The sequence below is a fragment of the Lingula anatina genome, chromosome 7, assembly GCF_051362555.1.
Source record: "Lingula anatina isolate TDL-2025a chromosome 7, LinAna3.0, whole genome shotgun sequence".
Taxonomy (NCBI): domain Eukaryota; kingdom Metazoa; phylum Brachiopoda; class Lingulata; order Lingulida; family Lingulidae; genus Lingula; species Lingula anatina.
Window position 1 is genome coordinate 20,650,445 of NC_141773.1, and position 17,797 is coordinate 20,668,241.

At 38.9% G+C, this 17,797-nt stretch overlaps 2 protein-coding genes and 1 long non-coding RNA gene across 4 annotated transcripts; 1 reads left to right on the top strand and 2 right to left on the bottom strand.

Moving 5' to 3' along the window:
* Positions 1-3,396: 3,396 nt before the first annotated feature.
* On the bottom strand, positions 3,397-6,021 carry LOC147760863 (uncharacterized). Its single transcript, XR_015335517.1, has 2 exons — positions 5,808-6,021; positions 3,397-5,222 (listed from the first exon to the last, which is right to left on the bottom strand). It is a non-coding gene; the product is annotated as an uncharacterized LOC147760863 (long non-coding RNA).
* Positions 6,022-7,051: 1,030 nt separating this feature from the next.
* On the bottom strand, positions 7,052-16,983 carry LOC106175124 (uncharacterized). 2 transcript variants are annotated; one of them, XM_013556968.2, is made up of 2 exons: positions 15,184-16,983; positions 7,052-9,646 (listed from the first exon to the last, which is right to left on the bottom strand). In XM_013556968.2, exon 2 carries the CDS (start codon positions 9,595-9,597, stop codon positions 8,263-8,265), a length of 1,335 nt encoding a protein of 444 aa, XP_013412422.2. In that variant the 5' UTR covers positions 9,598-9,646; positions 15,184-16,983; the 3' UTR covers positions 7,052-8,262. The 2 variants fall into 2 exon arrangements, with proteins under 2 accessions (XP_013412422.2, XP_013412423.2); XM_013556969.2 differs by lacking the exon at positions 15,184-16,983 and adding an exon at positions 10,038-10,373 and having other exon boundaries at positions 7,054-9,646.
* On the top strand, positions 11,333-14,495 carry LOC106175123 (uncharacterized). Its single transcript, XM_013556967.2, has 3 exons — positions 11,333-11,426; positions 11,850-11,974; positions 13,030-14,495. The coding sequence occupies exon 3, from the start codon at positions 13,036-13,038 to the stop codon at positions 14,155-14,157; it is 1,122 nt and encodes a 373-aa protein (XP_013412421.2). The 5' UTR covers positions 11,333-11,426; positions 11,850-11,974; positions 13,030-13,035; the 3' UTR covers positions 14,158-14,495.
* Positions 16,984-17,797: the final 814 nt, after the last annotated feature.

The window sequence follows — 17,797 nt, forward strand, 5'->3', positions numbered from 1 at the left end:
GATCGCTGACGTCAATAATTCGCAAATAATAGCCCTGGGTTGCTTTAATGAAATGTGCAGAGATCTTTTTTTTTTTACAAGCAGAATACAATCGCCAGGCGAAGGTACATGTGAGCAGGCGCAAACATCCCTGTGTGCGTCTTTGCTCATTAAATGTTCAAGTTTTAGAGGTTTCAGGATGCTTGATCCGCCCCTGCACTTGGATTCGATGTCTTATTTCATTTTTAATTAAATACTTTGGTTCAGGCAAATAGAACAACCTTTGCCATGAATTGCCTTCACCGGCGTTTTATGACCTGGCACTGTGTTACGTATAATACAAACATTGCAAGCTACATGGACTTAGAGAAAACACCTGAGGAGACGCTGCATGTAGGTACATGTACATGTACACTGTACGCTTCAGGAAACTTCTTTTTAAAGGGTTTTATCGTCTTGAAGGTCTGACTTGGAAATTGTGAAAATCTTTGCAGACTATAATTATGACTGAACCATAATAGCAAATATTTTATTATTTTCGAAAACAGCAATTTTATGTACATGTTTCTCGAAGAAGCGTAAAAAAAAAACTCGAAGAGTAGAAAGCACCTGATTTCGCCATCATGTTGTACCTGTAACCTATTCCAGCGCCTATAGAATGACGCTACGCAAATGACAAGTAGGACACTAGAAAAAGTAATTCAACGAATATTTAAACCCACTCAGAAATACCTGTTCTCATGTATTTATATTTACCCCTTAGAAAAATAAACGAACATATATAAAAAAGTCTCAAAACAATCCAAACTAACATATAAGTTTTTTTTCTACTATCTATCCGCGTATTAATAATACGGCAGCAATGCATTCTCCACAACCTTCGACTCATACGGAATATACCGAACGGGAAGATAAGCGGATGAATGTTAGTGCTAGGAATCGATATGGTGGCGGTAAATAATTTCACGGTCTGTTGGTTAATTTTTGGTTATGTGGTTAATATGGGCATTAGTGCTAAAAGATCTGCGGGTAGTGTTAGTAAACGCCTGGTCCGTTTATAAGGGCTTAAATTGTCAGAAAGTTTCATCTTGCCCAAGTACTTGGTGCAATAGGAAACAGGGTTTTCTGTTGGTGACTGAAAACTATATTGTGTTTCCATGGTAGTTTGACATTTCTATAAAGTATTTGGACCACGAAAAGTAGTTTATTTAATATTTATTTTACTGTCAGTAGGGTGTATTTTACCCCCTTTTATAATATTCAGTGTCAAGCAAACTAAAGTCGCTCGCAAAAATTAACTGCTCTATACAGAAGATTATTATATTATCATAAATATTTATAACGGTATAGCTGTAAGAGATTAATTTAAGAACAAAACCAGTGATGATTGAATTTTCAAAGTGAGTTAAATGTTTCCACAGCTGGCCCTTTTGCATTTATGAAAGTAACGTATGCTCCTTTATAGCGTTAGACGATAAATTATTATTTATTATTCATGGTTCGAGGAGAGAGAAACTTTGATGCAAACGTCCTTAAGTAGGACCCTACAATAATCAAACGTAGTTTGTAATCTGTGCACTAAATATTTTAGGAGCATGCATGTAACCTCATTTGAACCTCTATATTGGGTTTGGGTGGCAAATGGTTACGAAAATACGTTGTTGTGGCTATAAGAAGATTGTCTTCAGATTTGATTCAAGACACAGGTGTATGAGCGTGTATAACATTTCAAGCAATTACTTGGTCCCTGGTATCAGAGAAAATGAGAAACGAAACATGAGCGTACTTGTATATTACAGACATGGGATTTGTCTGACACTCCTTTTTTATAATCATCCAGACCAAGTAATTGTTGTGTCAAGACTTTACAACAATACAGTCTCACTAAAATGAGTTTTACACCTGTTCTTCAACAGTTAAGATATCCATAATTCACTATAAATACATTGCAAACAACTCATAGAAATATGATACATTCTATTTTACCCCCAAAACGGCGGTTAACGCATTTGTTCTGGAGTTTGTGCTTGTCATGACCTCCATAGATGGTTACACTCTGTAATAATCTCTTAAGAGAATATTACAAAAATCCAAATTTTTTATTAACAAAAAAAAAACAAACAAAAAAAAAAAAAAAAAAAAAAAAAAAAAAAAAAAAAAAACAGAGACTTACTTTGAATGTGGGATTGGATTCATTTACCTATGAGAAATATGTGAAACATTATCGTTCTTGAATTACCGGAACAACAGTTATTTATGAAAATACTAATCAATAGTGTCTTTTTAATGTTATGAAATATATGTATTTATGTTATACAGAAGAATTCTGAATTACTTTTCTTCTGTGGAATGTGAGTCTCGATCTGTCCATTGAAAAAAGAGCATGCATTTTTATAGTCGTGTACGATCTTATAGGATTAAGAGGACAACAACACCCATTCTGAGTACTGTGTATAATACATGGATACATTAATTGACAAAATTTACAGGTATACAGAATAACGTTAGCCTTCAGCGTAAGGGTACCTGTGGCAGTTTTGTTTATTATCAGTATTTATTTCCCGTGCTACAGGACACAATTAAACCGGTTAACATTTTGTGATCCTGGCTTATGAATAATCGCCAACGAATATTTTGTTACGTACCGTAGCGGTGTGGACTACCCCTCGTTCCCTTTATCAAACTATTGCAAACATTTTATTTAGTCAACTTGACACTGTAGAATCTTATTTTTGACTGATTGATCTAGAGATTCATTATCAGTTCAGAGATGAATAAATTTAGGATTTTTTTAAATCATTGAAAAATGTAAAATTCATGCCTTGCTAGTACAGTATGGGGGCGAAGTAAGGAAGGTTTAGTCTATTTTAGTTTTAAAAATAACAGCCCTTTTGGATAATACTTACACTTTACTACTAACAAAAATTAGACCGCGCTAAAAGGGTTAACGAAATGCACATTTATTTTAGTGACGCATTTTGTTCTCCACCTCAACTACATGTATATTTTTCATAATGCCTGGTAACGAAGGTTGTGCAAATTTCTTTTCTTATTGACTCTGTCCTGCCTCTTGGTGGATAACACTAAAGTAAAGATTTTGTTAATGGTTAAAATATTACAAAAATACCAAGCAACCAAAACTAACGATTTGCGCCAAAATAGGTAACGAAGGTTTATAACTAAAAAAAAAATCCGGCGGCATTATGAAAGCAGCCCCAATCCATTTATTGAGTTATTTGGAATAAATTAAAATTTTCGGAAACGTGAGACACCATATTGGCTTCTTGACAAGTTGCAGATTTTCTGCTTAATAACAATTAATTTGATTGATTGGAGAATGTGAGATGGTTCTGCGCGACAGTCACGAAGGCTTTTAGTTAAGTCTGTTTATGCTATTTTTGTGAGAACAGATAAAGCTAGTAAATATCATTTTATTTTGTAAGTTGCTAGATTCATGTTTGTTTAGTTCCACTTCGATAAACAATTCTTCCGCTCACTTACTTATAATAAAATAAAAATATGTTTAATAGGCCTATATACTGAGAATGAGTGTAAGTCACACACTACTGTTCACGGTGAACAGAAACAAACAATCATCAATATGCGATTCCATTGTCATACAAGGTACAGAGCTGTTCTATAGTTTTTGTCTTAAAAAAGCTACCAACAAGGCTTGTCAGAGTGATCACCAGTTTTCATGCTTTGACATATCGTCCATTATAACTTATCGTCGTTCCGTTCCGTAGGGGTTACAGCTCAACAAGTACCTCCTAGCAGCGCGAGGGGCTGGGTGACTGTGTTTGTTCCCTGAAGCCATCACCGCCTGAATGATTTTCTCAACACCTTTAATCTCAACTATTACACTGTCTCTGTCATTGTGATGTAGACCCACGTGCATCGTGTCCGGGTCCGACACAATCAAAGACACGGGGTAAATGAAGGGGTCGACAATGCTCCGCAGCACGGGCTGCGATCTATAGAGGAAGGAATCATGAAGTTTGATATCTTGACTGAGATACGATATCTCAAATGTGTTGACGTTAAAGACCATGATATGGTTGGTGTATCGGACAGCGCCAATCTTTTCAGACTTTCCTTTCCATTGTTCATGAACAAGGCTGACATAATACGGCCAGTGGTAGGGAACAAACTGCGTTGAGCCGCGAATCCATGGCAGGGGTTCATTGCCTGAATGCTGCACCGTATTTCGGGAATTTTTTGTTTCGACAAATTTGCAATTGCCAGATGGTTCACATTCTACGAGAACAGTTGGATCAATAGAATATAAAAACATAATTTTTTCTTTAATAACGATCGGCGACCAGTTTTTCTCCCTGCACTTCAGTCTTTGATTAGGTACTTTTAAACGGCTTATTTCAGCTGTGTGAAGATTAAACAAATACATTGAAACTTTGCTTATCTTACCGGAGCATGTAAAATTGTTCGGTAAAAATTTGTTAAAAATTGCGTACGGAGTACCGCGGTAGCTGAACACCCTTGGATCCTGCGGCCCTCCAGTGTTCTTGATGACGGGTGCAGGAATCCCCAATATTTGTTTCCTGGATATCGGATTAAAGTTAGAGTCCAAACGCTGGTGAACTAAATAATTTGGCTGCTGCATGCTATTTGTGTTGGTAAGGTAATTCTTCTTAACTAGCAACCAAAGGCGGTAAACCAAATCAATGGTGCCGTCCCACCGGGGGGTCATGCCCGGAGAGAGAATGAAATGGTAGCGTACTAGCTCCATGTCCAAGTAGCGTTCAAATCCTTCCATCTTGAACTCGTGGACGACCGAAGTCGTGATGACATGCCTGACATCCTCTGTTTTGGTTCCATTCCCAAAAATCCTTCCACGGAGGGAATAGGTTAGCTCGTAGCTGCTGTTAGTGTTTCTTTTTACTCTGTGCAACAGAGGCAGAGTACTCCTCGCTTTGGATTTTTGCCTAACGCTGTGCAAATTTGCCACGTCACTCAGGTGGAGAAAGAAGAGAGACACTGACGTTAAGAGAAGAATTAAAAAAACATGGCGCGCGCGTAAGGGAAAAAATGAAGCCATGCGGGTCGGAATATGATACATCATGTCGAGTAAGAGTCTTCACTATGATGTGAGTTTGGAAAGTTTGCTTTTAATTTAGGAATATTTTATAAAATAATCTTCCAAATCTTCAGTTCTATACTGTTGGTAAGTGCTGCAAGACAGTGTTTTCAGAAGGCACTGTTTCGTAGTTCGGTTCGTCTTGTATCTGAAAATTTGAAACAAAACAGTTTAAGTATCTGTAACCTTATCAAAAACGATAATAAAGAGGCAACCCTTTAATTCTGAAGTAGCACATTATGTTAAACAAATAGTGCGTACACTTTCAGTACTGTGACTCCATGATTATGATGTCTTATTGCTATTTTCGATAATAAATGGGACATGCTACTTTAGAGAAACGCCATAGAAAACGGAATTTGCCCTTTCAGATTGTATTCAAACGCGTTCTTCAGATTAGTTTATTTTGGTAAATCCCTTGACACAATACCAGCAGTCACCTTATAATCCACCATTTGGAACATGTGGAATATCGATGCTGTAGACGTCCAGAAGTTACATTCGGACTTTTTTTCAAATAACGCGCACTATTATTACAATGGGTGGTATGAAATTTTTTCAAAAATTCGTGTTCATTACCATTTTTTGTTAAATGATTAAGATCCACATATACAATATATATGTGGCCACAGGATTACGTGTAGGTCGCTTAGAAGATGATATTCTCATGTCTAACGTTTTTTCGATCTCTCATTAACAATGAATTTAATACAAAGGCTTCAGTAACACTCACCTATGAACTGGCACTATCACTGGTGACAGACAACACCCAGTTCTGGAAAAAAGTCGCGATCCACAAGGACGTCAAACTTGAAAGACGTTAGAGTTATCTGCAAAACGCTTTGGCACAAGTGAATTGTGTGTTTGTGGCAATAGTGTGTTAGTGAAATATTAGGAAAACCTATGGTGACAGAGAACGCCTACTTGTATGTTATTGTATACAGGTGGATGGGAATGGTGGATAAACACCAACATGGCCTATGTAAAGTTTTAAGCGCTTAATAAAGCTGAGAAATCTACACGAATGTATACAGCTGCTCTATCTCATTAAACCAGCCTGTGTTTTGCTTTCCACGGTTTAATCAGCCGAACATTATTGGTTCACTTACAGACATGCACGTGAACTATTATGGCTGTGCAAAGTCAGTCGAGTGCCACATAACGGTGCACAGGTGGGCAATTGTTAATGCTCTGACGTTTACCAAGCAAGGTCCTTTTAAAAAGTCCATATTACATTTTCATTGGATTCTAATTATGATAATTTCATAAATTTTATATTTATTTTTTAAAAATCAGTATTCAGCTCTGGAGTCACAAAAAGTTATCATAAAAAGTACTATCATTGCCCAAGTTTAACGCCTTATAAACACATTTTGCACACACACACACACACACACCATTTTGTTAATTATAAGACAGGTGTTGTAGCAGAGAGGCGGGGGAACCTGCTGATACAGCTGATGTTCCTTTTCGGCTGACATTGCCAATGGCGATGACACACCTGTCCGCTTGTTACAGCTGATCAAATGTTGTCCCACGCGGAGGAGGCAGCAGCAGGTTTAATAGAAATGACCACACTGCAGTGGAACTTGCATCTATTAGTCAATTTATCAATTAGTAAACCAATCAATCAACCAATCAATTATATCAACAGCAGTCATTATGCAGTAGCACTAGTAGTAGTAGTACAGTGTAGTAGTAGTAGTAGTAGTAGTAGTAGTAGTAGAAGTAAAGTGTAGTAGTAGTAGTAGCAATAGCAGTAGCAGTAGCAGTAGCAGTAGCAGTTGCACTAGCAGTAGTAGTTGCACTAGTAGAAAACATTACTCCTATCGAAAACACACACTGCTATCGAAAACATTACTCCACCATATTTCTATGAATTCTTTAAAAAACTGAATAACTTTTAGTGTTTTAAATAACTCTTAATGTAGTTTTAAATATCTTTGGTGTGCCAAATATTTTATTTAATCTTAACGATTGTTATTTATGATTTCATCTTGTTTTATTTGTTTTATTTCACAATTAAAACATTTTTCGTTGTATACAATCCAACAATTTTAGTTGCAAACAGTCATTATTATTATTATTAAAATGCACCCAGTGAAGTTCCTGTCGTACAGATAATGATGTTCGTCGGTGTGTATAAGCTTTTCCTATAAACGAATACCATACTAGCCTCTAGCTCTCCGAAACATAAAACCTTTTTCTTGTTCTACTAATCTTTTACAGGTTTATTTAGTTCATCTGTGCGATTTCTGTATTTTGTACTCAAGACCCAATCCACGTCAAATGTACAATTTATTTCAATGCATATCCCACAGCCTGCAAAGAATAGTTCACTAAGTTGTTCTGTTTGTTATATCAACATATTCATAAATGAATAACAATACATCAGTTTTTTCAAGTCTTTTTAATGACAGTTGATACCAGAAAAAAACTCTCCGCTGAAGAAAACGACAATTACTTGTCTCGAGTTCTCCATTAGATTTATATTTTAAAAAACAAAACAATGAGACCTTTATGTATCAAAGACGTTATTTGCCTACAAATTTCATCACTTTTCTTCGAATCTCACTGTGAACAAATTTATGGGTGCTTTCCCAGAGATTTAGATCGATCTAAAGATTAAGATTTAGATCACCCTAACTCCCTGGGGGTTCACGCTAAATTGCAGTCAGCCGAGCGGGCACCATAGTTAATTACCCCCTTACAGCTTTTAGTAGGCGGGACAGTAAGCCGGCCAAGCTGACAGTAATCTAGTGAGACTCCCCACAGGGATAGATCGATCTAAAAATCTATGGAAATGGGGTGTAAGACTCAACAACCCGTTTTAGAGTTCTAAGTTTCTAGTTTTTAGACATTTTCGTAATGTCATAGAGACTGACGCTTTTGCCATAATGAGAAATTTGGGGACGTTTCTTTTTCTGCAACAAAAAAATGTAATATATAGTACATGCCTTCAAACACCTAAATCAGTTAGCAACGTAAAATATGTGAGATTAACTGAGGGTTCATTTAACATGATTGTCACTAGTTTATGCATAAACAGAGCAACTATCCTGGGAAAATGAACTTTAAATTTTAAACCCAAGCACAAGGGATCAAGTAACTACAATCAAACATAAAAAAACTGACAGAAACTACAGGCATATAACATTTGCTACCAGATATACCGGTACATATATAGTCTACATGAAAGGATTCATGCCCGCTATATATTTCCTGGCGGCTCGAGGAGCGGGACGACCCCTCTCATCAGCTAGCCGTATTACCGTGTTGAGAACCTCTTCCACGCCGGATATCTCCATGACAACGCTGTCCCTGTCGTTATGATGCAAGCCCACGTGCAGCGTGTCCGGGTCGCGAACCAGAAGAGAGACGGGATAGAGGAACGGGTAGTAAATGTGGCGGTACACGGGAACCGAGCTCCGTAGGAAGTCGTCTCTCAGTTGGATGTCCTTGCTCATAAACGTGATCTCGTAAGACTCGGCGTTAAACAGCAACATATGGTTGGTGTACTTCAAAGGCGATTTCGGAGATACGCTGGTCTTGGTCCACTTTGCGTGCACGATGGCGACATAGTATGGCCACTTATAAGGGACAAATTGAGTAGAACCTCTAATCAAAGGAAGTACTTGATGGCCCGCATTTACCTTAGAAATGCTATTTGACGTTTGCCGAAACATACATTCCCCGTTGGTTTTACAGTGGAGAAGCACCGTGGGTTCAAGGGAGTAAATAAAGAACAGTTTGTCGTCCTTGACCAAAGGTGACCAGTTTTTCTCTCTGCAGCGAAACTCGCCGTTCATCGCTCGAATTCGGCGAATCTGATGTGTGTCCAGATTATATGTGTACAAGGCGACATTGGTGATCTTGTGCTCGCAGGTTCTGTTAGTGGGTAAAAATTTATTAAAAATCACCCAAGGACTACCTGCGTAGTGATACACTCTCGGATCTTGTGGTCCTCCATATGTCTGTATTATTGGTGCTGGGATGCCAAGTATTCTCGGTTTGGTTTTCGGCGTGTAATTTGTGTGCAGCCTTTGGTGAACAAGGTAGTTTTTGTTAAGAACACTTTGCATTTGGGCTAGTTTGTTGTCTTTAGTCTTTACCCATACTCTGTATACGAGGTCGATACTGTGGCCGTTCGCAGACGACATACCTGGTGACATTACAAAGAACTTATCCACCAGTTCGGTATCGAAGAAGGATTCCACTTCTTCGCTGCTAAATTTATGGACAACTGAGGTTGTTATGTTTGTCGTTACGTCAATGAATTTCTCGCCTGTTTTAAACACTCTCCCATGGAGCGTGTATCTCTTATAATATTCCTTGGTTAAAGACCGCTTCAGTCTTAGGGGGTCGATTTTTGAATGCTCGGGTATTTTGGATCCTTCTTTACAGACAGCTAAATATCCGCTCCCTCGTTCGTAGTTCAGTTGATAAACAACAATTAAAGTACAGATGGAAATTAAACAGAAGATATGTGCATTCCGTCGTATCCATCGTCTCATTCGCAACATGCCTTCGGCAGAACAGCAGTTTGATCCAGAGTTTGGAGAGGATATACTCCTGAAATTAAAACATTAAAAACATGCATGATAACCGTTAGGCCTTAATGTAGCGAAAACTAAAATTTTATGGCGATTATCGACATTTATTTCACAAAGGTAAATCATATCCAAACCCGTTCAATAACTTACTCTCCATAAATCAGTTTTTAAGTTTCTAGTCTTTGTGTCTCTCTTGCAGCGGAGGTACATGTAGATGCTTGTGACTTCACTTAAAGCAGTAAAAAATCAAAACTTAGAAATGCGCGTGTACTAAAAAAAGTGCCTGTACTCTCTAGATCACTGCTTGAGAGTCGCCACGTTTTTCTTTTTTCTGAAGTTAAAGTATATATTTGGTAGTAAAATATTTCGTATTTTTAAATTCTTTACAATGCATAAATAATTCAACTTACACCATATTTTCCTCCTCTACCAACAAATGTTATTATTGTAAAATCGGGTCATAAACTGCCATACCTTCGTCGGTAACGTAATAGCCTATAACAGGTCTCAGCAATTAAATAGTAAAAGACAATTGAGCCAGTGCACCTTTGTGTATAAAGCTGCCCACAGCTTTCCACCTAAAATGGCTGTATAAACAACCACAAGTAGTACAGGATCGTAGCCGTTGTTTATTTTACTTATTTACTTATTTTACTTAAAGGCAGCGGGGCAAGTGTCAGTATACGTACAGGTGATTTATGAGCGCGCACGCCTGTGTGGACTTAGCTGCTAGGGTTATTGGCCTGTAGACGCTGAGTAAATATAGAAGAAAGTAATAAGGGTATGACGTATTTGGACCTTTACGAAGTCTTGAAGATAGAATTGGAATTAATTGTGCAGATTTGTCTTGTTAATGGATATAGAATGTGACCCTGTCCCGCAGATTTTCCTCTGCGTGTTTTTGGCGAAAAGCTGGGTGTGTATCATCAAGGCAGCTAATTCAGAGCCCAGGCCTACCCAGCTACCAGACTTGGCACCTAAGGATCCTGAATTAATCGGTATATCGGACTACACTACCCATTTTCAAGGTGTGTGTCAGATCGAATTTCGGAGTATCATACCCCAGAACAAATTTTGTAGGACGACCGCGTGCTCATCCACGCTCGGCTGTCACCTTGATTGGATAGTGGTGGTGGTGGTGGTGGTGGGGGGGGGGGGGGGGGGGGGGGGGGGGGGGGGGGGCGCTGGGTAGTCGCCCTTCTAATCGGACCCGCTTTTGAAACTTTAACATTTTCGGCCCCTCGTCCATTGTTTCATAAGAGGTTATTTCGTGAGTTTCGTGTTATGTTCTACATTATCTTCTCTCATCCTCGAAAAATATGTTAACACCACATACATGCATGCTGCAGCATTGTCTGTTTAACATAACAGATGTATACATTTTCACATGTACACCGATGACATCAATTCAAGTAAGGAACTAAAATGTTTATGCAGCCGATGTGGCATAGATAATATACCTTTACTTTTGAACACACACGTATATTAATATTTCAGAGACTTCAAATAACCCGGTCTGCAGCAGCTGGTATTTCTTTCCATTGCTGCATTCAGTATCCGTATTCCGCCATAAGCTTTCAAAACACGGTCTGCGTACATGGAATTTTAATGTGTATTTATTAGACAATCATATGCCTGGAAATGTTTGCTAATCATCAGGCCCTGCGCGGTATAACTAACGTGTCACTGAGTTGACAGCGTGTGAAGTCAAGGCTTGCTTACGTGTGCAGTGCTCTTTTCAGTCGGTGCTTCGTTTCAGCGGTGGCTAGGTTTTGGAGGGATCTGGACTTTCTTAGAAGGTAAGCAAAAAATCGTTCAGTAAATTTACTAGAATAGACTGATAATATGATGAGGTGTTTCATGTAATCAATCGCCGAATCTTAGTTTGTGGGTATCCGATCAGAAGTAACGTAAGCATAGTGATAAGTAATGTAAAAAAACTGAAATCTCTTCATCTGTGTGTGTCTGTCCGAAAGGACAAGGTTGAACAAGGAACTTACTGAGCGGTTCGACAGTTTAGGCAGGTTATTGCATATTTTGTAATTGATTATATAACGTATGATATTTTCTTTTTAAAAAATAAAAGATCTTAATTGATTCACAAAAGTGAAACATGTAAGAATCTTGCCACTAAAAAGAAATGGGAAAATGCAAAGGCAAATCATAAAAACATTTCTTACATTTGAAAAAAATATTATTAACATTTGGCTTTATTGGAGTAGGGACCACCCCCAGTAAAAACACATTTAGTGGTGCATCCCGGTTCCAGTTCACCTTGCTTACGCTGTCCATCACGGGATTGTCAATTACTGGGTTCGAAATCGACAGTTGTAGCACAGAAATAACGGTATGAGTAGTCTTCAGTCGCCGTTAATATGGCTGTCTTAATACATTACTACAAGTTAGTACAACGACCAGTATGAAGTAGGAGGATATCCAAGAGATATTACCATAAGTAACTTTTTAATAAGCTCTTAAAATGGTCATTAAGCTGGACCCTATAAAAACTGCACGTTGATATATGGCAAACTTATCATTTTACTGCAATATGTGTGGGTTTTTGTTTAAATTATTTAGTAGCTGAAGATGCAGTTTAAACTTAATTATAGATGTATACGTACATCATTTATTTATGGCATATCGATTTGGTTCCCACATAATTGTTCAAACTCATCTTCATATATCAAACGGAATCAAGTATGTTGATCCATATACTAATGACACTCTGTTTAAGAATGAATAATTGAAAAATTTGTTCAAAAGAGCAAAGGTCGAGTCTTAAAATCTACGGTACTCCGTGTGCGTGTAGGCAAATATTTTCAGCATGAGATTGTGAAATATCCACCCTTTCCAATAATAATAATGATTATAATAAATCGCGACTGTTTCTGTCTGCATTTGGTATACTTGTGTTAAAAGCTGAGAGTATATGCTGCCCTAAGCATGTTTATAATTACACTAAAATTAGGCCATTGATCAAGCACATTATATTTCTGGCATAAATGACGTCACATACTACATGTACATCAGGATTATTTGAAAGGGAGGGGCGGTCCTCTGGCATGGGGTTGGGGCCCGATGAAGGGCCCCGAAAAAAATTGGTATGTTAGAGGGCGAGTGGTGCCATTTGATGCGGTTTAGAACTATAATTCAGCTAGTCAAAATTCTAATTTCAAGAGTGGACCATTGGTGTGAGTTTTTAGAAATCGAAAGTGGGGTCAGGACCACCCTGACCCCCCCCCCCCCTAAATCCACCACTGTCATTGTGTGAATGAAATGCCCCAGTACAATGTACGTCATGAATCTTTGCCTTCCCATGTATGACATGATTAAACGCTGGTGAAGTGGACATCGTGTCTCTCTTTGCTTTGATTTTAGCAATGGTATGATCTATATTTACAGGTACAAATGGCGGATAAGGACCACAATAAGAAAAGTTTACCAACACGCTGTATAGGCGCTGTGGGCGAGTTGAAGTTCACCCGGAAGTACGCCCGTCAGATGCGCACAGCCTCCACCATTGGAGCGGTAACACTGTTTATCCTCGTTATCTATCTATACACGACATCTGATAATCCAGTTGCAGTCGAAACCAAGTCAGTATCGGACGAGACTCTTCAGCTTCGGAAGTCCTTTTGGTCAAAATTAAACCTCTTTAGTTCGAAACATGAAGAGGAAGGTGAAGATGACATCCCCGAACCCAAAGAAATTGAAGATATCATACCGACGCCCATGCCAGGCCAACCGGATATAATGATCACCGGACCTCCCCGCTCGGGCACGACCGTTATAGGAGGGGTGGTTGAACTAGCCAAGGAAACGCGCACCATCCACGAGCCAATGAACCTGGATGCTTACAGGGACCCGTGTAATCTGGGTAAAAAGCCTCGTGTATACAGACAACTCGACATTGACCTGGACGTGGACTTAAACGCATGGAAAGATTATTTCAATAGGTTTTTTGTCAACTGTAGAAATGTCACAGAAGGTCCTAAACCTAGACTCGTTTTGAAGGACCCAATTGCTTTGAAATATGCTGAATGGCTGGGAAACAGGTACGGGCTTTTGATAGTGGTCAAGGTCAGACATCCGGGTGCTTTGCTTGGAAGTGACTGCGCGCGTGCTTCAAGATGGTCCACCTACGTCTGCACAGACGACATTGTTGATCGATACATACAAATGAGGCACTTTCAGATGCAGCTTCTAACAGATTTTTACACAAAGTATAAGAATAGCCCAAACTGGTATTTCATGCGCCACGAAGCATTTTGCTTGACACCGGTGGAAGAAACGGGGCGATTGTTTGAATTTCTCAAGCTGGCCTACACGGATGAAATAAAGGCGGAAGTAACAAAAATGACAGCTGCAGACAATCCTCAAAATTCCGCCAAGTACAAAGAAATTTATCTAGACGCCAAAAGCCAAATAGATAACTGGAAACAGAGACTGACACCATCTCAAATTTTACGAATAAAGAATGAAACGCAGTATTATTGGAGAGCTTTAGAATACAGTGAAACAACTTGGTAATATGTGTATATGTCAGACAATGGTTTTTTTCTATCAGTGTGTTTCTATCGTGGTGTAATGTCGTCGGAATCTAGAGGGTTTATATGTGATTAAACAAAACGGTAGACTGTATACAGTGCATGAAGATACTTTCAGATTCGTAAAAATATATATGGTTAAATTTTACAACCTGTCAGCTGCAGATATATGTGCCTAAAGTTATCGTTTTGAACACGGGTAAACGTACAGGCGACGAATGCATTTCCGTAACTGTCGTCGATCACGCTGGCTGAATGTATGTACAGTAACTGCATGTAGCAATTATATCTCAATAAATATCAGTTGGACGTCTCAAACAATGATATGCCTACGGTTTATTGTACATTCTGATAACGTACTGTATTTTAATCTTTTAGTGTCTTTCTCTATTAATTACATAAAAAGCAATGTGTTTCTTAAGATTCTTAACGTGTTTTTACGTATGAAGCGTAACGTTTTGGGCTTCCCCACAAGGGTATGGGTGATGAATTGTTAATGTGATAATATGCTTTCTGAGGAAGGAACACGTTAAGATATTCTGGAAACGATTCACCTTTATATTATCATTGCACAAGAGACATTGGAATACCTTTTTGAACTTATCAACTTTATCCAGAATTTCAATCAGTTTGTATTTAAATGTTTGAAAATCTTTGAGAACCTAGGAAATCCTTTTGGTGTGAAGTGGTGGAATTGGCTCTCCCTGGATAGCTTTATGATATTCACATTCCATACTCCTTTAGGCCTTTTGCAGCTAGATGACGAGACGTTGACTTTTTTAACTGATCTTGCTGTCCAGAATTTTTTTTTACTGGAGAGCAAACTCTTCAATAAGCAAAAGTAGTTAAAATCTAGTCATCTGGCAGCAAAAGACTTATTTCCCATTGAGACTGAAACAAATGCCAAAAGACAGACGAACACCAATAGCTTCCACAGTGCATATTGTGGTACTTTCAGTTGTAGTTTCCGCCTAATAAAGGAGACTTAAATGTCATAATGGACATTCACCTGTATATGATAAGATCAAATTGTCACTGCTGTCATTTGACCGTCTTATTATCCTAGAGATCACTGACTGACGTGGGGGGTCGAAATACCATCAGGTACTCACTGACCAATGTCACGCAATCGTTGTCTAGAAGATTCGGACGAGTGTCGGTTATTTTTCTAAAGTAAGAATTGTATACCATCACTATATTCAATAATAAAGACGTGGTTAACTGGATGCAGCGGCGATTAAATTCGGCCCACCATGTGACCGTATTATGACTGCAAGCCATCTTAGCAGTGAACGGTGGAGACCGACGTCACATGCTTTCGACCAGTGTATACATGTACTGTATCACCTTAGGCTGAAAACAATGTTAAAACAAGGGGAATCTGTCACGGCGTGTATGAATCATGGTAGATAAAGGAAATAAATAATGTCAGAAATTGTGTAAAAGGACTCCTGTTGAGTCATCGAATGGTCAACACGTGAGCATCGTAATGCTTGACCGTTGCAGCGTCTCTGTTGTTTCATGTGTCTCATGCCAAACGTCTGTTTAAGGAGCCAATGCTATAAAGACATAAATTGCGTTTTTGATCATACTCCCCCAACTGGACTACGTTACAAGTGCATTACAGTGCTTAACAAGCAGCCATGAGTACATGGGAAAAGCTTTAAATTCGAGTTTTGTTTAGGTCTTATATGGCTCGTGCAACGTCCTTAGGATTAAAGACCTGTTAGAGGAAACATAGTTCATAAGTTGGGTGCAATTAAAATTTACCGAAATGTGGCAGAAAACCTGCAGGAGTCAGACTGACTGTTGATTTGTAAGTGGATGTCTTTTGGGCAGACGCGTTTTTTTTTCACAAAAGTCATACGAAAATGAGGATCCTGTACATTTCCAGAACAGGAGCCCTAACCTTTATAGCATTGTTTTTTTATACATTTGCATGGATTAAATTAAGCAACGATAAAGTCAAAAAGAACGTTTTTTCAAAAGAGAAATTTCACCTTCGGCGATACTACTGGGAACGACTTGACTCTTACAGCTACAGCTACAAAATGTCGAACACTCTTGACATCCCAGAACCCATCGAATTTGAAGATGTCATACCACCACCCATACCCGGTCGCCCTGATATTTTGGTCACAGGTCCTCCGCGTTCGGGAACAAGCATTATAGGTCACATCCTCTCTCGGGCAACGGATACACGTCAAATTTACGAACCGATGAATTTGGGCGCGCGTGAAGACGTTTGCGGTGTCGGTAAGAAGCCGAATGTCTACCGGAAACTAGACATAAATGTTGATATCGACTTGCACGGTTGGGAGCACTATTACAACCGCTTGTTTCTGGATTGCAGGAATCTCACTCACGGTTCCCACCGCAGGCTGATTTTAAAGGACCCCATAGCTCTGAAATACGCAGACTGGCTGGGAGGAAGGTACGGACTGTTGGTAGTGGCCAAAGTCCGACATCCGGGTGCTTTGGTAGCAAGCGACTGTAGGCGTATGTTGAATTGGTCTGCGTCACCTTGTACCGACGAGTTAATTGAACGAGTCATGCACCAGAGACATTATCAACTGAAGCTGCTTGTACAGCTCTACAGAACATATGGAAATAATCCAAAATGGTTGTTTATGCGCCACGAAACCTTCTGCAGGGCGCCCGTGACGGTAGTTAAACAGTTGTTTAGCTTCTTAAAGCTCGAGTACCACCCTGGTATAGTAAGTCATGTGTTGAAGATGACGGTGACAGGCAGTTCCAAGCCCAGCACAGGTTACAAAAAGCTTGTATTGAATGCCAGAAGCCAGATAAATAACTGGAAGCTTTACCTCACAAAGGCCCAAAGAAGTCTGCTGAAGAACAGTACGGAATATTACTGGAAGACTTTCGGTTACACGGATTCTAGTTGGTAGCTTAAATTCACTTTAAAGCTATCATCATAAAGCTGCTATTGGCAACACTCCATATAAATACTGGTTAATACCCTGGAAAGTGTGATAAAAATACAGATCTACTTATATTATATCACGAGATAAAGAATTTTAAAAAATTATTTGTAGTACACGTAAACTGACAGTAACTTTTAGTATCAAGGAACCTTACCGTTCCTCGTGGCTTTTTATTGCTTACAACATTTTACAAAATATCAGATTTAATGTACACTCTGTATCGGCTGTGCGTGGGAAATAAAAATATGTAAGCTTTAACACATTAAAATAAAACAAGGTTGGTGTAGCGTGAGTCCCCTTTCCATTTGATCCGTATAGGTTAGGGTTAGCATGACGTGCATGTGTGTGTGTCAAATCTTGGACAAGACTTACATGTACCTGTGTCTAAATCCGGACCAGGCATTTCAGCGGACGCTCAGTCACGTGATACCAGACACATTAAGCCTAATTACGATATATTTCTACTTTGTAAGGAGCCACAAACATGCAACCATATGAAGAAAGTTGCGAGAAAACCACTGGGAATCAAATTGTTTTAACACTGCGTTATTTGCGTTGCATAAGTTTTTGTCGTTGCAACAGAATGTGCACATAGATGGCGCTGTGGGACAGTTTCCTCCAAAATTGATCTTCTCCAGTTTCTGGCACTCACCAAGGTTAATGCAGCCCTATATTAAA